At 42.9% G+C, this 24,157-nt stretch overlaps 1 protein-coding gene across 7 annotated transcripts; it reads left to right on the top strand.

Annotated features, from left to right (window-relative positions):
• Positions 1–593: 593 nt before the first annotated feature.
• On the top strand, positions 594–24,025 carry SYCE1 (synaptonemal complex central element protein 1). Of its 7 annotated transcripts, none has more exons than XM_056538515.1 (12): positions 594–674; positions 6,658–6,701; positions 6,787–6,846; positions 10,325–10,399; positions 10,503–10,550; positions 19,815–19,869; positions 20,087–20,176; positions 20,286–20,349; positions 20,926–20,992; positions 22,554–22,671; positions 22,807–22,896; positions 23,756–24,024. In XM_056538515.1, the coding sequence occupies exons 2-12, from the start codon at positions 6,662–6,664 to the stop codon at positions 23,871–23,873; spliced, it is 825 nt and encodes a 274-aa protein (XP_056394490.1). In that variant the 5' UTR covers positions 594–674; positions 6,658–6,661; the 3' UTR covers positions 23,874–24,024. The 7 variants fall into 7 exon arrangements, with proteins under 7 accessions (XP_056394490.1, XP_056394485.1, XP_056394486.1 ...); XM_056538510.1 differs by having other exon boundaries at positions 622–662; positions 23,756–24,025; XM_056538511.1 differs by lacking the exon at positions 594–674 and adding an exon at positions 774–876.
• The last annotated feature ends 132 nt before the right edge of the window (positions 24,026–24,157 follow it).

Genomic DNA, 24,157 nt, shown 5'->3' with positions numbered 1-24,157 from the left:
TACTATTTTCAGAATGCTGGGAGTTGTAGTTGGACAGATTGGGTAATATTGCAAAAGACCTACATTTACCAACCAGTGAGGCTCCACCTGTCGAAAAACTACAACTCCCAGCATGCCCGGACAGCCAACGGCTGTCCGGGCATGCTGGGAGTTGTAGTTTTGCAACAGCTGGAGGCACCGTGGTTGGGAAACGGCTGTCCGGGCATGCTGGGAGTTGTAGTTTTGCAACAGCTGGAGGCACCGTGGTTGGGAAACGGCTGTCCGGGCATGCTGGGAGTTGGTTTTGCAACAGCTGGAGGCACCGTGGTTGGGAAATGGCTGTCCGGGCATGCTGGGAGTTGTAGTTTTGCAACAGCTGGAGGCACCGTGGTTGGGAAACGGCTGTCCGGGCATGCTGGGAGTTGTAGTTTTGCAACAGCTGGAGGCACCGTGGTTGGGAAACACTGCAATAGAAATTGTGCAGCATCTATCTCAACTAGTGCCAGAGATCCAGTTACCATAGCAACCAGTGAGATTTCAGCTCTTCACTATTATTTTATCTGTGGAAAATGAAAGCAGCCACCTGATTGGTTGCTAGGGGGCAACTACTGCTAAGGCGTTATCTCTCAGGGAGAAGCAGCTGATTGCAGATACTCAATGAGGGGAGGAACTCACTGGGTCAGGTGACTGTACAGGTGAGGGGGGTCATCCTCTGCACCGCTGACCCCCTGACCTGGAGGACCAGAGCAGCGGTAATACTATGAGGGGAAACAGCCAATCAGAGGGCTTCATCTTCACCTGTCTGCTACATGGATAGAAGAGAGCTGCTGATTGGCTGGTGGGATGTGATGGGATTACCTAAAACTACAACTCCCAGTGTGTTTCCCAGATTACCGAGCAAGTTACATTCAGCTCTATCCTGTAACCTATGGTCAGGGCGGGTCTCTGAGATAGTATCACATGAAAGGCTTAGATACACCGACTCAGCATAGAGTATCACACATAGATACATCACCTCAGCAGACAGTATCACACATAATACACATAGATACATCACCTTAGCAGACAGTATCACACATAATACATATAGATCCATCACCTCAGCAGACAGTATCACACATAATATACATAGATACATCACCTCAGCAGACAGTATCACACATAATACATATAGATCCATCACCTCAGCAGACAGTATCACACATAATATACATAGATACATCCTCAGCAGACAGTATCACACATAATACATAGATACATCACCTTAGCAGACAGTATCACACATAATACATAGATACATCACCTCAGCAGACAGTATCACACATAATACATAGATACATCACCTCAGCAGACAGTATCACACATAATACATAGATACATCACCTCAGCAGACAGTATCACACATAATACATAGATACATCACCTCAGCAGACAGTATCACACATAATATACATAGATACATCACCTCAGCAGACAGTATCACACATAATACATAGATACATCACCTCAGCAGACAGTATCACACATAATACATAGATCCATCACCTCAGCAGACAGTATCACACATAATACATAGATACATCACCTCAGCAGACAGTATCACACATAATATACATAGATACATCACCTCAGCAGACAGTATCACACATAATACATAGATTCATCACCTCAGCAGACAGTATCACACATAATACATATAGATCCATCACCTCAGCAGACAGTATCACACATAATACATAGATACATCACCTCAGCAGACAGTATCACACATAATACATAGATCCATCACCTCAGCAGACAGTATCACACATAATACACATAGATACATCACCTCAGCAGACAGTATCACACATAATACATAGATACATCACCTCAGCAGACAGTATCACACATAATACATAGATACATCACCTCAGCAGACAGTATCACACATAATACATAGATTCATCACCTCAGCAGACAGTATCACACATAATACATATAGATCCATCACCTCAGCAGACAGTATCACACATAATACATAGATACATCACCTCAGCAGACAGTATCACACATAATACATAGATACATCACCTCAGCAGACAGTATCACACATAATATACATAGATACATCACCTCAGCAGACAGTATCACACATAATACATAGATACATCACCTCAGCAGACAGTATCACACATAATACATAGATCCATCACCTCAGCAGACAGTATCACACATAATACATAGATACATCACCTCAGCAGACAGTATCACACATAATACATAGATACATCACCTCAGCAGACAGTATCACACATAATATACATAGATACATCACCTCAGCAGACAGTATCACACATAATACATAGATACATCACCTCAGCAGACAGTATCACACATAATACATAGATACATCACCTCAGCAGACAGTATCACACATAATACATAGATACATCACCTCAGCAGACAGTATCACACATAATACATAGATACATCACCTCAGCAGACAGTATCACACATAATACATAGATACATCACCTCAGCAGACAGTATCAGACATAATATACATAGATACATCACCTCAGCAGACAGTATCACACATAATACATAGATACATCACCTCAGCAGACAGTATCACACATAATACATAGATCCATCACCTCAGCAGACAGTATCACACATAATATACATAAATACATCACCTCAGCAGACAGTATCACACATAATATACATAGATACATCACCTCAGCAGACAGTATCACACATAATACATAGATACATCACCTCAGCAGACAGTATCACACATAATACACATAGATACATCACCTCAGCAGACAGTATCACACATAATACATAGATACATCACCTCAGCAGACAGTATCACACATAATACATAGATCCATCACCTCAGCAGATAGTATCACACATAATACATAAAGATACATCACCTCAGAAGACAGTATCACACATAATATACATAAATACATCACCTCAGCAGACAGTATCACACATAATATACATAGATACATCACCTCAGCAGACAGTATCACACAATACATATAGATACATCACCTCAGCAGACAGTATGACACATAATACATAGATACATCACCTCAGCAGACAGTATCACACATAATACATAGATCCATCACCTCAGCAGACAGTATCACACATAATACATAGATACATCACCTCAGCAGACAGTATCACACATAATACATAGATACATCACCTCAGCAGACAGTATCACACATAATATACATAGATACATCACCTCAGCAGACAGTATCACACATAATACATAGATACATCACCTTAGCAGATAGTATCACACATAATACATAGATACATCACCTCAGAAGACAGTATCACACATAATACATAGATACATCACCTCAGCAGACAGTATCACACATAATACATAGATCCATCACCTCAGCAGATAGTATCACACATAATACATAAAGATACATCACCTCAGAAGACAGTATCACACATAATATACATAAATACATCACCTCAGCAGACAGTATCACACATAATACATAGATACATCACCTCAGCAGACAGTATCACACATAATACATAGATTCATCACCTCAGCAGACAGTATCACACATAATACATATAGATCCATCACCTCAGCAGACAGTATCACACATAATATACATAGATACATCACCTCAGCAGACAGTATCACACATAATACATAGATACATCACCTTAGCAGATAGTATCACACATAATACATAGATACATCACCTCAGAAGACAGTATCACACATAATACATAGATCCATCACCTCAGCAGATAGTATCACACATAATACATAAAGATACATCACCTCAGAAGACAGTATCACACATAATATACATAAATACATCACCTCAGCAGACAGTATCACACATAATATACATAGATACATCACCTCAGCAGACAGTATCACACATAATACATAGATACATCACCTCAGCAGACAGTATCACACATAATACATAGATACATCACCTCAGCAGACAGTATCACACATAATACACATAGATACATCACCTCAGCAGACAGTATCACACATAATACATAGATACATCACCTCAGCAGACAGTATCACACATAATACACATAGATACATCACCTCAGCAGACAGTATCACACATAATACATAGAGACATCACCTCAGCAGACAGTATCACACATAATACATAGATACATCACCTCAGCAGACAGTATCACACATAATACACATAGATACATCACCTCAGCAGACAGTATCACACATAATACACATAGATACATCACCTCAGCAGACAGTATCACACATAATACATATATACATCACCTCAGCAGACAGTATCACACATAATACATAGATACATCACCTCAGCAGACAGTATCACACATAATACACATAGATACATCACCTCAGCAGACAGTATCACACATAATACATGGATACATCACCTCAGCAGATAGTATCACACATAATACATAGATACATCACCTCAGCAGACAGTATCACACATAATACATAGATACATCACCTCAGCAGACAGTATCACACATAATACACATAGATACATCACCTCAGCAGACAGTATCACACATAATACACATAGATACATCACCTCAGCAGACAGTATCACACATAATACATATATACATCACCTCAGCAGACAGTATCACACATAATACATAGATACATCACCTCAGCAGACAGTATCACACATAATACACATAGATACATCACCTCAGCAGACAGTATCACACATAATACATATATACATCACCTCAGCAGACAGTATCACACATAATACATAGATACATCACCTCAGCAGACAGTATCACACATAATACATAGATACATCACCTCAGCAGACAGTATCACACATAACATACATAGATGCATCACCTCAGCAGACAGTATCACACATAATACATAGATACATCACCTTAGCAGATAGTATCACACATAATACATAGATACATCACCTCAGAAGACAGTATCACACATAATACATAGATCCATCACCTCAGCAGATAGTATCACACATAATACATAAAGATACATCACCTCAGAAGACAGTATCACACATAATATACATAAATACATCACCTCAGCAGACAGTATCACACATAATATACATAGATACATCACCTCAGCAGACAGTATCACTCATAATACATAGATACATCAACTCAGCAGACAGTATCACACATAATACATATAGATCCATCACCTCAGCAGACAGTATCACACATAATACATAGATACATCAACTCAGCAGACAGTATCACACATAATACACATAGATACATCACCTCAGCAGACAGTATCACACATAATACATAGATACATCACCTCAGCAGACAGTATCACACATAATACACATAGATACATCACCTCAGCAGACAGTATCACACATAATACATAGATACATCACCTCAGCAGACAGTATCACACATAATACACATAGATACATCACCTCAGCAGACAGTATCACACATAATACATAGAGACATCACCTCAGCAGACAGTATCACACATAATACATATAGATACATCACCTCAGCAGACAGTATCACACATAATACACATAGATACATCACCTCAGCAGACAGTATCACACATAATACACATAGATACATCACCTCAGCAGACAGTATCACACATAATACATATAGATACATCACCTCAGCAGACAGTATCACACTTAATACATAGATCCATCACCTCAGCAGACAGTATCACACATAATACACATAGATACATCACCTCAGCAGACAGTATCACACATAATACATATAGATACATCACCTCAGCAGACAGTATGACACATAATACATAGATACATCACCTCAGCAGACAGTATCACACATAATACATATAGATACATCACCTCAGCAGACAGTATCACACATAATACATAGATACATCACCTCAGCAGATAGTATCACACATAATACACATAGATACATCACCTCAGCAGACAGTATCACACATAATACATAGATACATCACCTCAGCAGACAGTATGACACATAATACATAGATACATCACCTTAGCAGACAGTATCACACATAATACATAGATTCATCACCTCAGCAGACAGTATCACACATAATACATAGATACATCACCTCAGCAGACAGTATCACACATAGATACATCACCTCAGCAGACAGTATCACACATAATACATAGATACATCACCTCAGCAGACAGTATCACACATAATACATAGATACATCACCTCAGCAGATAGTATCACACATGATACATAGATACATCACCTCAGCAGACAGTATCACACATAATACATAGATACATCACCTCAGCAGACAGTATCACACATGATACATAGATACATCACCTCAGCAGATAGTATCACACATGATACATAGATACATCACCTCAGCAGACAGTATCACACATAATACATAGATACATCACCTCAGCAGACAGTATCACACATAATACTTAGATACATCACCTCAGCAGACAGTATCACACATGATACATTTAGATTCAGCAGCTCAGCAGATAGTATCACACATCATTGGCTTAGATACAACAGCTCAGCAGATAGTATCACACATTACATGATGGGGAAAGTAGTGCTCCACAGACAGTATCACACAGTATGTGATGGGGAATGTGATGCTCAGCAGATTTGTGAGTTGTTCCCTTCTATTTGTTTTAGAGACATGGAGGCGTTACTCAGACAGGCTGAAGACCTGCGGGAAGGTAGGTACCATATAAACTATAGGATATTACATAGGAAGTGACGTCTTCAGAGCCCTGATCCCATCTATCATGTTATTACACACAGCTGGGAATATGGACCCGAAGATGGAAGAAGTTCTGAAGAAGATCAGCGCGGTGCAGAAAGGTAATCAGAATGACAGGAGACGGTGCGACCCCTGGAGGGGAAACACAGTATTACATGGTGCCGGTTCTAATAAAGAGAATGTTTGCTGCTCGCAAGATATTACATCCTAGTGTATGAAAGTCACCAATCATAGCATTTCCATCTATCTATCACCTATCTATCTATCTATCTCATATCTATCTATCTCATATCTATCTATCTCATATCTATCTATCTCATATATATCTATCGATAAACAGGAGAATACAGCAGCACACTGCTAGCACAAAAATACTGATAAAAAAAATGAAATGGTATATTGCTACAATGCAAAAAAATTAAACAATTGAGGTGCTTTGCTCACCATTTGGCCAAATAGTTTGGACCATCCCACCGCGTTAAGGTGACCTCATTGGGACGGACCCTACACTGTGAATGTGCCTCTATGCAATCAGTTACCAGGCTTGTAAGGTCTGAGACATCCAGCACCTTATAAGATTGGTGGGGTGCAGGAGCCAACATTAGGGTAGTTACTCTCCCATATGTATAACACAAACAAGGATAAGTTAGCCAGCACATACTGATACCAAACTACTGCATAGACCCGGCATACAGGTGCACGCTGCTAGGCTGAATATACATAAACAGGAGAATGCAGCAGCACACTGCTAGCACAAAGATACAGATAAAAAAATGAAATGCTATATTGCTACAATGCAAAAAAGGAAACAAATGAAGTGCTTTGCTCACCATTTGGCCAAATAGTTTGTACCATCCCACTGGGATAAGGTGACCTCATTGGGACCGACCCTACACTATGAATGTGCAATCAGTTACCAGGCTTGCAAGGTCTGAGACATCCAGCACAGGAGCCAACATGGAGGTAGCTTAGCAGCGTGCACCTGTATGCCGGGTCTATGCAGTAGTTTGGTATCAGTATGTGCTGGCCAACTTATCCTTGTTTGTGTTATACATATGGGGGAGTGGCTACCTCCATGTTGGTTCCTGCACCCCACCCATCTTATAAGGTGCTGGATGTCTCAGACCTTACAAGCCTGGTAACTGATTGCACAGAGACACATTTACAGTGTAAGGTCCATCCCAATGAGGTCACCTTATCGCGGTGGGATGTTCCAAACTATTTGGCCAAATGGTGAGCAAAGCATCTCAATTGTTTCATTTTTTGCATTGTAGCAATATAGCATTTCATGTTTTATCTGTATCTTTGTGCTATCAGTGTGCTGCTGCATTCTCCTGTTTATTTATATTCAGCCTAGCAGCGTGCACCTGTATGCCGGGTCTATGCAGTAGTTTGGTATCAGTATGTGCTGGCCAACTTATCCTTGTTTTTTTTTTTTTTTTTTTTATCTATCTCATATCTATCTATCTCATATCTATCTATCTATTCATCTGTCTTTCTATCTATCTGGAGTTAGTATAGGGCTTTGTATATGCATGGCAGGTCCTTAACCCCTTAATGACCACGGACGTAAATGTACGCCATGGTTTGGCGGTACTTGGCGCACCAGGATGTATATTTGCGTCCTGTGTATGACCGCGAGCATCGGAGCGGTGCTCGAGTCATACACGCCAGGGACCCGCCGGTAATGGCCGACATCCGCGATCGCGTGGATGTCCGCCATTAACCCCCTCAGATGCCGTGATCAGTACAGATGCGCAAGTTAAAATGGATGATCAGATCGTCCCCTCACCTGCCTTCGTCCATCTCCCGGCGTCTTCTGCTCTGGTCTGAGATCGAGCAGACCATAGCAGAAGATCACCGATAATACTGATGAGTGCTATGTCCTATGTATAGCTCTGAACAGTATTAGCAATAAAATGATTGCTGTAGATAGTCCCCTATGGGGACATTAAAAGTGTAAAAAAAAAAAAGTTGAAAAATGTAAAAAAAAAAAAAAGTAAAAAATCCCCTCCCTAATAAAAATGAAAATTGTCCGTTTTTCCCATTTTACCCCCAAAAAGGGTAAACTTTTTTTTAAGCGGTACAAAAATATAAAAGTATCTAGCCATGGGTATCATTTTAATTGTATTGACCCACAGCATAAAGAACACATGTCATTTTTACCGTAAAGTGTACAGTGAGAAAAATAAAACCCTCCAAAATGTTCAAAATTGCGGTTTTCATTAAAATTCCCTCCCTAAAAAAATAATTTTTGGGTTTTGCCATAAATTTTATGGTAAAATTAGAGGTTTCATTACAAAGTACAATTTGTCATGTAAAAAACAAGCTCTTATATGGGTCTGTAGATGGAAATATAAAAGATCTATGGATTTTAGAAGTCGAGGAGGAAAAAACGAAAAAGCAAAAATAAAATTGGCCTGGTCCTTAAGGTTAAATGGGCTTGGTCCAAGGGGTTAAAGGGTACTCCGGTGGAATTTTTTTTTTTTTAAATCAACTGGTGCCAGAAAGTTATAAACAGATTTGTAAATTACTTCGATTAAACCTATCCATCTTTACCCTTTCAGTACTTATTAGCTGCTGTAATCTACTGAGGAAATTCTATTCTTTTTTAATTTCTTTTTTGTCTTGTCCACAGTGCTCTCTGCTGACACCTTATGCCCATATCAGGAACTGTCCAGAGCAGCAGAAAATCCCCATATGCTGCTCTGGACAGTTCCTGACATGGACAAAGGTGTCAGCAGAGAGCACTGTGGACAAGACAAAAAAGAATTTCAAAAAGAATAGAATTTCCTCTGTAGCGTACAGCTGCTAATAAGTACTGGAAGGGTAAATATTTTTTAATAGAAGTCATTTACAAATCTGTTTAACTTTTTGGCACCAGCTCATAAAAAAAAAAAAAGTTTTCCACCGGAGTACCCCTTTAATCATTTTTCTCTAATCAGTAGATATACTGTACTGTCAGGCCATGATGGCTGTTGTAGTACACCAGGGAGTAAGCATGTGTCTCCTAGTGTTGAGCGGCATAGGCCATATTCGAATTCGCGAATATTCGCGAATATATGGACGAATATTCGTCATATATTCGCGAATATTCGCATTTTCGTTATATTCGCGGTTTATTTTCGCATATGTGAATATTCGCGTATGCGAAAATTAACATATGTGAATATTAACATACACAAAATTAGCATACGTGAAAATTCGCATATGCGAAAATTAGCATATGCTAATTTTCGTATATGCGAATTTTTGCACGCCAGTCTCACACAGTAGTATTACAGCCTTCTTTACACCACACAAGCTGGAAGCAGAGAGGGGTGATCACTGTGATGTGTACTGTGAAGAAAAAAAAAAATAAACGAATATTCGTAATTACGAATATATAGCGCGAAATTCGCGAATATGCGATATTCGCGAATAATATTCGAATTGCGAATATTCGCGAGCAACACTAGTGTCTCCCATCCATACTGGTCTTATGGTCTAGAATATTTAAGAATCTGGAATGTTATGAAATGCAGGAGAGAAATTGTTTGTTATGAACAGCGGCTTACGGAGGTTTCTCTACATGTGCAGATCGAGAACAAGCAGAGGCCGAGAAGCAGACATTAGACCAGGAGATAGAAGCGGCGCAGAGCGAACTACAGAACCGTGAGCAGCCACCATTTCCTCTGTTGTGTGTCTGTCCGTGTACACTGTGATTCTGTGAATGTACTGTATGTGGCGCTGTGCTTTATACTATTCATTTTGTTAGTATATACAGAAAAAGCAGCACTGAAAGAAATAGCTGTGAAAAAGCAAGGTGAGGAGCTTATAAACAAATGTAAGGGAAAACTTTGGGCAGATTGTTAGAGTTGGCACCACCTGGCGGTATTACCTGAGAAACAGGATAGCACATGGGGCATGCAATAGGATTTTGGCACTGTGTAGTAAAAACATTGGGCACGCTATAGTTTGATATTATTTAGATACAGTATCCAGACCATTAAAAAGTGGGAATAGTAGTGGCAATCTCTATACAGTGGTCCCTCAAGTTACAATATTAATAGGTTCCAGGACGACCATTGTATGTTGAAACCATTGTATGTTGAGACCATAACTCTATGGAAACCTGGTAATTGGTTCTAAAGGCACCAAAATGTCATCCAAAAAATAGGAAAAAGTGAGAATTAAAGAAAAATAAGTAGATAACTAATATAAATAAATAAATTCCTTACATATAAAAGTAAGAAAGATCTCCTGGGAGCTGTAAATCACTGTCTATGTCAGTGTTTCCCAAGCAGGGAGCCTCCAGCTGTTGCAAAACTACAACTCCCAGCATGCCCGGACAGCCAAAGGCTGTCCGGGCATGCTGAGAGTTGTAGTTTTGCAACAGCTGGGGGCACCCTGCTTGGGAAACACTGGTCTATGTAGAGGACAGGAGCTTCTTCGGGGTCCTGTACAGTACACAATGTCCTAAAAAAGTAACATGGAGTCGCCCTCACCTGGTGTCCAGAGGAGCAGGTAACCCTGGCAAAGGTAAATAGTACAGAACATGTAATACCTCCCTGTACTGTAGGGGGCGCTACCAGACATCAATCAGTGCATACACTTCAGTAATACAGGGTTTTTAGCAGTGAATGCCCATTCTGATTGGTCAGATTTTCCAGCCATTGACACGTTTCACAGATCTGGACTGTCTGTACATTGTATGTTGAGTCTGGTTTCAACTTACAATGGTCCAGAAAAGACTATTGTATGTTGAAACTATTGTATGTTGAGGCCATTGTAAGTTGAGGGATCACTGTATTTCAAAAACTTACATTCTTTATTTTCTTTAAAAGTTTGGCTGGTTTAGAGAGGACAATGCACCAAGTAGTCAGGCAACAGCTGTTTTGAACTTTGTTTTAATATTTTCTCAAGCTAAAGTTAGGCCGGGTGCACACTACCAAATTTCCGAGTTAAATTCTGCTTCGAATTTTCACTTGGAAATTCCGTTGCAGCAGAATCCCATTGTTGTCAAAAGGAGTTTCCGCTGCTTAAAATTCCATCGCTGCAAAGAATGATCTCCATCATTCTGCTAGGAATCTGCCAGGAATTGATTTGCTGTCTGTATGGGCGGCAATGTACGTGCAGTCTTAGCGCCGACTGGTGGAGTCGCTGCCGGCTGCTCAAGATTCAGCAGTGTGAACCTAGCCTAATAAGAAGGATATTACGACATATAAGAGAAAAGATATACACATAGGGGAGAATTCATCCTCGTCTGTGTAATATTTTTCTTACCATCAGGGCCGGCTCTGCCTATAGGCAAAATAGGCAGCCGCCTAGAGCGCACTCTTGATGGGGGCTCCGCTCTGCACGCAGCACTAAAGTAGGCCAGCATCTGAAGCACCTGCCCATCCAGCAAAACATTGCCACCCCAGTAGTAAGGAGATTACATGAGGAGGAGGTTTGTTACAGTGTGCCACCCCAGTAGTAAGGTGATTACATAATGAGGGGGTTTGTTACAGTGTGTCACCTCAGTAGTAAGGAGATTACATGGGGAGGAGGTTTGTTACAGTGTGTCACCCCAGTAGTAAGGAGATTACATGAGGAGGAGGTTTGTTACAGTGTGTCACCCCATGTAGTAAGGAGATTACATGGGGAGGAGGTTTGTTACAGTGTGTCATCCCAGTAGTTAGGTGATTACATGAGGAGGAGGTTTGTTACAGTGTGTCACCCCATGTAGTAAGGAGATTACATGGGGAGGAGGTTTGTTACAGTGTGTCACCCCAGTAGTTAGGTGATTACATGAGGAGGGGGTTTGTTACAGTGTGTCACCCCAGTAGTAAGGAGATTACATGGGGAGGAGGTTTGTTACAGTGTGTCACCCCAGTAGTAAGGAGATTACATGAGGAGGAGGTTTGTTACAGTGTGTCACCCCATGTAGTAAGGAGATTACATGGGGAGGAGGTTTGTTACAGTGTGCCACTCCAGTAGTAAGGTGATTACATAATGAGGGGGTTTGTTACAGTGTGTCACCCCAGTAGTAAGGAGATTACATGAGGAGGAGGTTTGTTACAGTGTGTCACCCCAGTAGTAAGGAGATTACATGAGGAGGAGGTTTGTTACAGTGTGCCACCCCAGTAGTAAGGTGATTACATAATGAGGGGATTTGTTACAGTGTGTCACCCCAGTAGTAAGGAGATTACATGGGGAGGAGGTTTGTTACAGTGTGTCACCCCAGTAGTAAGGAGATTACATGAGGAGGAGGTTTGTTACAGTGTGTCACCCCATGTAGTAAGGAGATTACATGGGGAGGAGGTTTGTTACAGTGTGTCATCCCAGTAGTTAGGTGATTACATGAGGAGGAGGTTTGTTACAGTGTGTCACCCCATGTAGTAAGGAGATTACATGGGGAGGAGGTTTGTTACAGTGTGTCACCCCAGTAGTTAGGTGATTACATGAGGAGGGGGTTTGTTACAGTGTGTCACCCCAGTAGTAAGGAGATTACATGGGGAGGAGGTTTGTTACAGTGTGTCACCCCAGTAGTAAGGAGATTACATGAGGAGGAGGTTTGTTACAGTGTGTCACCCCATGTAGTAAGGAGATTACATGGGGAGGAGGTTTGTTACAGTGTGCCACCCCAGTAGTAAGGTGATTACATAATGAGGGGGTTTGTTACAGTGTGTCACCCCATGTAGTAAGGAGATTACATGGGGAGGAGGTTTGTTACAGTGTGTCACCCAAGTAGTTAGGTGATTACATGAGGAGGGGGTTTGTTACAGTGTGTCACCCCAGTAGTAAGGAGATTACATGAGGAGGAGGTTTGTTACAGTGTGTCACCCCATGTAGTAAGGAGATTACATGGGGAGGAGGTTTGTTACAGTGTGCCACCCCAGTAGTAAGGTGATTACATAATGAGGGGGTTTGTTACAGTGTGTCACCCCAGTAGTAAGGAGATTACATGAGGAGGAGGTTTGTTACAGTGTGTCACCCCATGTAGTAAGGAGATTACATGGGGAGGAGGTTTGTTACAGTGTGTCACCCCAGTAGTAAGGAGATTACATGAGGAGGAGGTTTGTTACAGTGTGTCACCCCATGTAGTAAGGAGATTACATGGGGAGGAGGTTTGTTACAGTGTGTCACCCCAGTAGTTAGGTGATTACATGAGGAGGGGGTTTGTTACAGTGTGTCACCCCAGTAGTAAGGAGATTACATGAGGAGGAGGTTTGTTACAGTGTGTCACCCCAGTAGTAAGGAGATTACATGAGGAGGAGGTTTGTTACAGTGTGTCACCCCAGTAGTAAGGTGATTACATGAGGAGGGGGTTTGTTACAGTGTGTCACCCCAGTAGTGAGGTGATTACATGAGGAGGAGGTTTGTTACAGTGTGTCACCCCAGTAGTAAGGTGATTACATGAGGAGGGGGTTTGTTAGTGTGTCACCCCAGTAGTAAGGAGATTACATGAGGAGGGGGTTTGTTACAGTGTGTCACCCCAGTAGTAAGGTGATTACATGAAGAGGAGGTTTGTTACAGTGTGTCACCCCAGTAGTTAGGTGATTACATGAGGAGGGGGTTTGTTACAGTGTGTCACCCCAGTAGTAAGGAGATTACATGGGGAGGAGGTTTGTTACAGTGTGTCACCCCAGTAGTAAGGAGATTACATGAGGAGGAGGTTTGTTACAGTGTGTCACCCCATGTAGTAAGGAGATTACATGGGGAGGAGGTTTGTTACAGTGTGCCACCCCAGTAGTAAGGTGATTACATAATGAGGGGGTTTGTTACAGTGTGTCACCCCAGTAGTAAGGAGATTACATGAGGAGGAGGTTTGTTACAGTGTGTCACCCCAGTAGTAAGGAGATTACATGAGGAGGAGGTTTGTTACAGTGTGCCACCCCAGTAGTAAGGTGATTACATAATGAGGGGATTTGTTACAGTGTGTCACCCCAGTAGTAAGGAGATTACATGGGGAGGAGGTTTGTTACAGTGTGTCACCCCAGTAGTAAGGAGATTACATGAGGAGGAGGTTTGTTACAGTGTGACACCCCATGTAGTAAGGAGATTACATGGGGAGGAGGTTTGTTACAGTGTGTCATCCCAGTAGTTAGGTGATTACATGAGGAGGAGGTTTGTTACAGTGTGTCACCCCATGTAGTAAGGAGATTACATGGGGAGGAGGTTTGTTACAGTGTGTCACCCCAGTAGTTAGGTGATTACATGAGGAGGGGGTTTGTTACAGTGTGTCACCCCAGTAGTAAGGAGATTACATGAGGAGGAGGTTTGTTACAGTGTGTCACCCCATGTAGTAAGGAGATTACATGGGGAGGAGGTTTGTTACAGTGTGCCACCCCAGTAGTAAGGTGATTACATAATGAGGGGGTTTGTTACAGTGTGTCACCCCAGTAGTAAGGAGATTACATGAGGAGGAGGTTTGTTACAGTGTGTCACCCCATGTAGTAAGGAGATTACATGGGGAGGAGGTTTGTTACAGTGTGTCACCCCAGTAGTAAGGAGATTACATGAGGAGGAGGTTTGTTACAGTGTGTCACCCCATGTAGTAAGGAGATTACATGGGGAGGAGGTTTGTTACAGTGTGTCACCCCAGTAGTTAGGTGATTACATGAGGAGGGGGTTTGTTACAGTGTGTCACCCCAGTAGTAAGGAGATTACATGAGGAGGAGGTTTGTTACAGTGTGTCACCCCAGTAGTAAGGAGATTACATGAGGAGGAGGTTTGTTACAGTGTGTCACCCCAGTAGTAAGGTGATTACATGAGGAGGGGGTTTGTTACAGTGTGTCACCCCAGTAGTGAGGTGATTACATGAGGAGGAGGTTTGTTACAGTGTGTCACCCCAGTAGTAAGGTGATTACATGAGGAGGGGGTTTGTTAGTGTGTCACCCCAGTAGTAAGGAGATTACATGAGGAGGGGGTTTGTTACAGTGTGTCACCCCAGTAGTAAGGTGATTACATGAAGAGGAGGTTTGTTACAGTGTGTCACCCCAGTAGTAAGGTGATTACATGAGGAGGAGGTTTGTTACAGTTTGTCACCCCAGTAGTAAGGAGATTACATGAGGAGGAGGAGGTTTGTTACAGTGTGTCACCCCAGTAGTAAGGTAATTACATGAGGAGGAGGTTTGTTACAGTGTGTCACCCCATGTAGTAAGGAGATTACATGGGGAGGAGGTTTGTTACAGTGTGCCACCCCAGTAGTAAGGTGATTACATAATGAGGGGGTTTGTTACAGTGTGTCACCCCAGTAGTAAGGAGATTACATGAGGAGGAGGTTTGTTACAGTGTGTCACCCCAGTAGTAAGGAGATTACATGAGGAGGAGGTTTGTTACAGTGTGCCACCCCAGTAGTAAGGTGATTACATAATGAGGGGATTTGTTACAGTGTGTCACCCCAGTAGTAAGGAGATTACATGGGGAGGAGGTTTGTTACAGTGTGTCACCCCAGTAGTAAGGAGATTACATGAGGAGGAGGTTTGTTACAGTGTGTCACCCCATGTAGTAAGGAGATTACATGGGGAGGAGGTTTGTTACAGTGTGTCATCCCAGTAGTTAGGTGATTACATGAGGAGGAGGTTTGTTACAGTGTGTCACCCCATGTAGTAAGGAGATTACATGGGGAGGAGGTTTGTTACAGTGTGTCACCCCAGTAGTTAGGTGATTACATGAGGAGGGGGTTTGTTACAGTGTGTCACCCCAGTAGTAAGGAGATTACATGAGGAGGAGGTTTGTTACAGTGTGTCACCCCATGTAGTAAGGAGATTACATGGGGAGGAGGTTTGTTACAGTGTGCCACCCCAGTAGTAAGGTGATTACATAATGAGGGGGTTTGTTACAGTGTGTCACCCCAGTAGTAAGGAGATTACATGAGGAGGAGGTTTGTTACAGTGTGTCACCCCATGTAGTAAGGAGATTACATGGGGAGGAGGTTTGTTACAGTGTGTCACCCCAGTAGTAAGGAGATTACATGAGGAGGAGGTTTGTTACAGTGTGTCACCCCATGTAGTAAGGAGATTACATGGGGAGGAGGTTTGTTACAGTGTGTCACCCCAGTAGTTAGGTGATTACATGAGGAGGGGGTTTGTTACAGTGTGTCACCCCAGTAGTAAGGAGATTACATGAGGAGGAGGTTTGTTACAGTGTGTCACCCCAGTAGTAAGGAGATTACATGAGGAGGAGGTTTGTTACAGTGTGTCACCCCAGTAGTAAGGTGATTACATGAGGAGGGGGTTTGTTACAGTGTGTCACCCCAGTAGTGAGGTGATTACATGAGGAGGAGGTTTGTTACAGTGTGTCACCCCAGTAGTAAGGTGATTACATGAGGAGGAGGTTTGTTACAGTTTGTCACCCCAGTAGTAAGGAGATTACATGAGGAGGAGGAGGTTTGTTACAGTGTGTCACCCCAGTAGTAAGGTAATTACATGAGGAGGAGGTTTGTTACAGTGTGTCACCCCTGTAGTAAGGAGATTACATGAGGAGGGGGTTTGTTACAGTGTGTCACCCCAGTAGTAAGGAGATTACATCGGGAGGTGGTTTGTAGCAGTGTGTCACCCCAGTAGTAAAGTGATTACATGAAGAGGAGGTTTGTTACAGTGTGTCACCCCAGTAGTAAGGAGATTACATGAGGAGGGGGTTTGTTACAGTGTGTCACCCCAGTAGTAAGGTGATTACATGAAGAGGAGGTTTGTTACAGTGTGTCACCCCAGTAGTAAGGTGATTACATGAGGAGGAGGTTTGTTACAGTTTGTCACCCCAGTAGTAAGGAGATTACATGAGGAGGAGGAGGTTTGTTACAGTGTGTCACCCCAGTAGTAAGGTAATTACATGAGGAGGAGGTTTGTTACAGTGTGTCACCCCTGTAGTAAGGAGATTACATGAGGAGGGGGTTTGTTACAGTGTGTCACCCCAGTAGTAAGGAGATTACATCGGGAGGTGGTTTGTAGCAGTGTGTCACCCCAGTAGTAAAGTGATTACATGAAGAGGAGGTTTGTTACAGTGTGTCACCCCAGTAGTAAGGAGATTACATGAGGAGGGGGTTTGTTACAGTTTGTCACCCCAGTAGTAAGGAGATTACATGAGGAGGAGGAGGTTTGTTACAGTGTGTCACCCCAGTAGTAAGGTAATTACATGAGGAGGAGGTTTGTTACAGTGTGTCACCCCTGTAGTAAGGAGATTACATGAGGAGGAGGTTTGTTACAGTGTGTCACCCCAGTAGTAAGGAGATTACATGAGGAGGGGGTTTGTTACAGTGTGTCACCCCAGTAGTAAGGAGATTACATGGGGAGGTGGTTTGTAGCAATGTGTCACCCCAGTAGTAAAGTGATTACATGAGGAGGAGGTTTGTTACAGTGTGTCACCCCAGTAGTAAGGAGATTACATGAGGAGGAGGTTTGTTACTGTGTGTCACCCCAGTAGTCAGGTGATTACATGAGGAGGAGGTTTGTTACAGTGTGTCACCCCAGTAGTAAGGAGATTACATGAGGAGGAGGTTTGTTACTGTGTGTCACCCCAGTAGTCAGGTGATTACATGAGGAGGAGGTTTGTTACAGTGTGTCACCCCAGTAGTAAGGAGATTACATGAGGAGGGGGTTTGTTACAGTGTGTCACCCCAGTAGTAAGGAGATTACATGAGGAGGGGGTTTGTTACAGTGTGTCACCCCAGTAGTAAGGAGATTACATGAGGAGGAGGTTTGTTACAGTGTGTCACCCCAGTAGTAAGGAGATTACATGAGGAAGAGGTTTGTTACAGTGTTTCACCCCAGTAGTAAGGAGACTACATGAGGAGGGGGTTTGTTACAGTGTGTCACCCCAGTAGTAAGGAGATTACATGAGGAGGGGGTTTGTTACAGTGTGTCACCCCAGTAGTAAGGAGATTACATGAGGAGGAGGAGGTTTGTTACAGTGTGTCACTCCAGTAGTAAGGAGATTACATGAGAAGGAGGTTTGTTACAGTGTGTCACCCCAGTAGTAATGAGATTACATGAGGATGGGGTTTGTTACAGTGTGTCACCCCAGTAGTAAGGATATTACACGAGGAGGAGGTTTGTTACAGTTTGTCACCCCAGTAGTAATGAGATTACATGAGGATGGGGTTTGTTACAGTGTGTCACCCCAGTAGTAAGGTGATTACATGGGGAGGAGGTTTGTTACAGTGTGTCACCCCAGTAGTAAGGAGATTTAATGAGGAGGGGGTTTGTTACAGTGTGTCACCCCAGTAGTAAGGAGATTACATGAGGAGGGGGTTTGTTACAGTGTGTCACCCCAGTAGTAAGGAGATTACATGAGGAGAAGGTTTGTTACAGTGTGTCACCCCAGTAGTAAGGAGATTTCATGAGGGGGGGGGGTTGTTACAGTGTGTCACCCCAGTAGTAAGGAGATTACATGAGGGGGGGGGGGTTGTTACAGTGTGTCACCCCAGTAGTAAGGAGATTACATGAGGGGGGGGGGTTGTTACAGTGTGTCACCCCAGTAGTAAGGAGATTACATGAAGAGGACGGGCGGAGTCAAGGGGCATCAAAATTAGCATTTCACCTAGGGTGGCAAAAATCCTTGCACCAGGCCTGCCCACCTTTTACCTGGGCGTAAGTTATGTGTACCTGAGCCAAATGTATCATAAATGAGCATTTTCTTCATAAATAGCTAAACAGTTTAGATCTAAGTAAGGCTAGGTTCACATTGCCGTTGTGCCCCGTCCCGTTCTGGGTCCGTTCGGCCCCCAAAACAGGTTGGAGGACAACTGACTCCACTGGGTTAACATCGGGTCCTGTCGGATCCTATTGACTTGAATGGGGTCTGTGGGGGATCTGGAGTGCATGCATTATTTTTTTTTTATTCTCTTCTAAACTCCCGTCATTACAACAGAATTACCACCAGGGTGTGCAGACAAGATGGGCACTAAACAAAATCGATACCTACTTTAACCATCGTGTGGTGCCGACCTGTATATCTCATTGGGAATTTTAGAATTTGGGCACTGTATGATGATAATGTTTTGCCCAGATGACCCTCACAAATATCAACCCCAGGATAAAGCCTATTATTTTTTGTGTTCTCTAATAGAACATCATAGCATAAACTTAAATTGTTGCATTTTCAGAGACCATCCAAAATCTGAAGCTACGGCGTGACAAACAGTTAAAGAAAGAAAAGAAGTAAGTAGAGATCATGTTATAAAGCAGTGGTCTCCAAACTGTGGGCTCCAGCTGTGGCAAAACTACAACTCCCAGCATGCCCGGACAGCCAATCTGACGTGCTTCTTTAAGGACACATAAGAATAAGACTATTCAACCATTTATCTATTCTCTACTTTTCCTTACTCCATAACTTTGCTGTCAATGTCATTTTACTACATTCTTTTATTTGGTGCAGACAACAGGAGCAAGCTGAGGAGACCGAAAAGCGAATGGAAGATCTGACCACCAAAATTGAGGAAGAGAAGATGAAGCAGAGAAAGCAGAGGTGCGGGATAAAGGGCTGAATTCAGCTGTTGTCTCCTTTGGCGGCTGCCTGTGAATTTACCCTTTTTATTCAATCTCTTTTATTTCATTGCTTTTCTGTATTTACATAGGATAGAATTTCAAGACCAAACTGAAGAAATGATAAAACGACACAAAAACCTGGCACAGTTCTATGTAAGGAAATGAAGGGGCAAGGGAATCATCATGGGGCTAACACAATCATTTTATTAGATTCTAATGTTATGTATATGTGTTCAGGGATCCATATAGGACCAGATTTATCAAACTGCGTGAGAGAAAAAGTGATTTTACCACAGCAACCAATCACAGTTCAGCTTTCACTTTACCAGAACTCGTTAGCTCACATAGTTTGATAAATCTGGGCCATAGAGATTGAAGGGGTAATTTGGGAATGGCTGCTGGGACCCCCCTCGATCTCCGGCCTGACCCCCCAGTGGTCGTGACATCGCGTCCCGCCCCGCCCCTCAATTCATGTCTATGGGAGCGTGACGGCTGTTCTCGAGCAACACGCCCCCTCCCATAAACACGAATAGAGGGGCGTGGTGTGACGTCACGAACATTGAAGCCCGAAGCCAGCATTCTTAACATAAATGTTCAGAGCGCCGGGGTGCTGGGCCGGAGATTGCGGGAGTCCAAGTGCCCGGACCACCTGCGATCAGACATCTTATCTCCTATCCATCTTATGCCCTATTCTGCCCGATCGTCAGTTATCATATATGTTGGTTACAGGATACAAAGAGACTTGAAGCAGAGATTGAAGGAATGAAAGAGCAGAAAAGGAAACTTCTACAAGAAGGTTAGTGGTTAGATACCTGAGATACAGTATATGTCCCCTATGTAATCAAGTCTTAGTTATGTAATGCTGGATATATATGCTATAATTATTTGTCACAGTGAAGGAGATGTAAAATCATAGATTGTAGCAGAATCTTGTAATACCGTGTTTATTGGACTAACAATGTTTTGTAGAGAAGCTTTCGGGAGTCTTCTCTTTATCAAGTCAAAAGCTTTTCTAAGCTTAGTAGCAGAAAACACACAGGTTACATCTCACAAATATGCAGATGTAGAGAATTCACATCAAGTTGGGCCATAAATTGTCCAGGTATAGGACCATAAACTACATAGATAAGGATGAGAAAGTAGAGGGAGGAGTGAGGATGGTAATACAGAAGGCCACGGTTAGATACAGAAGAGAGAAGACAATCTTTCACAGGTTATAAGACAATTTGATAATATGTTAAGAAGCTCAAATCCATATTAAAGGGGTACTCCGGTGCTTAGACATCTTATCCCCTATCCAAAGGATAGGGGATAAGATGCCGCCGCTGGGGACCCCCGGGATCATGCACACGCCACCCCGTTTGTAATCAGTCCCCAGAGCGTGTTCGCTCTGGGTCTGATTTTCGGCGACTACAGGGCGGCGTGTGACGTCACGCCTCCGCCCCCGTGTGATGTCACGCTCCGCCCCTCAATGCAAGCCTACGGGAGGGGGAGTGACAGCTATCACGCCCCTTCCCGTAGGCTTGCATTGAGGTGCTGAGCATGACATCACACGGGGGCGGGGTGTCACGTCACACGCCGCCTGCCCTGTAGCCGCCGGTAATCAGTCCTGGAGTAAACACGCTCCGGGGACTGATTACAAACGGGGTGCCGCGTGCATGATCCCTGGGGTCCCCAGCGGCAGCATCTTATCCCCTATCCTTTGGATAGGGGATAAGATGTCTAAGCACCGGAGTACCCCTTTAAGTCCTTCATTCTCAATATCATCCTTATCTATGCTGTCTACAAGGGGTGGGGGCTGCTGTCTACAAAGGGGAGAAGAGGGGGTGCCTATGGTCCTATAGCTGAACAATTTGTGACCCAACTCAGTGTGAATTCCGGGTCCATGCAGCTTTTCATTCACTTTAATGAGCCAAACGGAGTCAGATAGTCACTCCGGTCAGCTCATTTTTGCCCCATATCTGGTTTTGTGACCAGACCTAAAACCGTGGTATACTACCCATTTACTTTAATGAGCCGACCGGAGTCAGACAGGGACTCCGGTCGGCTCATTAAAGTAAATGGGTTTTGGCGCAGGTCTGGCCGGGATATGGGAACTCCCGGTTTTGAAATTACCCAGCCGGACCCGGCAGTCTTAGGCTGCAAGCGTAGTGTGAATGTAGCCTAAAATGCAACCTGTGTGTTTTCTGCTTATGAACTCAGAAATATTTTTCACTTGATAAAGGGAGGACCCCCGAAAGCTTGTCTACAAAATACTGTTAGTCCAATAAGAAAGGCATTATAAAATTCGGCAACATTCTATGATTTTGTATCTGCATTATTGTACTAATATGACTCCTCTAAACTACTGTACACAGAGAAGGTGAAATTGACCAAGCTGAAAGAACTTGAAGAAACTGAGGCCAAACTAAGAGCAGACGGCGTCCTGACATCAGAAAATCTCTTCCTGCGCAGTGAGCAGGCAACATGTACAATGTAAGACACGAAGAGCGCCCTCACACTATTTTAACATTGACTATTTGTACCAGGGACCCAAATAATGTATTCTAACTTATGAACTCTACACAATATTTTCTGCACGACTTGTATGTATCTGTTGTGCCATTACAGAGAACTATTTGAGGAAGAAAACAAATGTGCCAAGGCCAGGCTGGAAGAGGTAACAGCGCGGCAGACAGAAGCATTGAATAAGTATAACGAGTAAGAGGGGAAACTCATAGGGGCAGATTTACTATCATTATCTATTCTCCGCAGTACTTTAGACGAGAAACGTCTCTGAGCATGGGTCTATTGTTCGTGCAGTTTATCAAACGTCGCAAAACATTTAGTAAATCTTGCGAATGGGCATTATTGTCTATTCTACACAGCACTTTAGACGAGAAAAGTCACATAAAAGTCTCAGAGCCTGAGACAACTAGACAAGAAAAGTCTCATAATATATCAAAAGTATATATATCAAAATACGCACGTTTATTATCACAGACTATCCAACCGATAGGGGATAAGATGTCTGAACGCGGGGATCCCACCGCTGGGGACCCCCGTGATGTCTGTGCAGCACCCGGCGTTCATTTAGAATGCTGGGTGCGGGCGGCAGCGTCATGATGTCACTGCCACGACACTCGTGACGTCACACCACGTCCCCTCAATGGAAGTCTATGGGAGGGGCATGGCAGTGATGTCACAACCCCGCCGCCTACTCCAAGCATTCGTAACAAAATGTTCCGAACGCTGGGGCAGCAGAGTAACCCTTTATCTTTGCTGCATTTTAATCTAGAATGTATTTTTCCAAACCCCTAATTCTTAAATTCCTCTTCATTGTCTCTTCTGACCTGTTGGACAAGATAACTAACATGTATGAACATCATTTTACAATTCACATATAAGCCATAAGTTTATCACAGAGGTCACTAGGTGAGTACTATACTATATTGCTACTCGCCGGTCACTGTGTGTGAATGGTCTAAGCCAAATACATCACTTTACTAATCTCCAGTTACATTGTCTTATGCTTCATTCACATGTCTTGACTGTGTCTTATGTGTATTGTGGATGACAGGCTGAAATCATGTCTGGAGGATGCAGAAAAGAAGCTGCCTAAGGTACTACAAGCTCCATCCAATGAGACCCAACCGGAGATCAGCAAAGGGCCTGGCTTATCCAGCAGTATTCTATGACCATTCCCCAGATAAAAACATTGGATAACACAAGGATTAACTGTTCATGTGCTGTTTTTTTTCATGTCTTGCATCCAAAGTATTCTGTATATCAGTGTTTTCCAAACACTGTATCTTCAGCTTGTGCAAAACTACAGCTCCCAGCATGCCCAGACAGCCAAAGGCTGTCTGGGCATGCTGGGAGTTCTAGTTTTACAACAGTTGGAACTCTTTGGAAACACTGCTGTAGACTGTTAAAATATGTTTAAATAAAGTTTTCTCCGTTATAACCCTTGCCTGTTATT

The sequence above is a fragment of the Hyla sarda genome, chromosome 9, assembly GCF_029499605.1.
Source record: "Hyla sarda isolate aHylSar1 chromosome 9, aHylSar1.hap1, whole genome shotgun sequence".
Classification (NCBI taxonomy): Eukaryota; Metazoa; Chordata; class Amphibia; order Anura; family Hylidae; genus Hyla; species Hyla sarda.
This window is presented reverse-complemented; position numbering and strand designations above follow the sequence as displayed.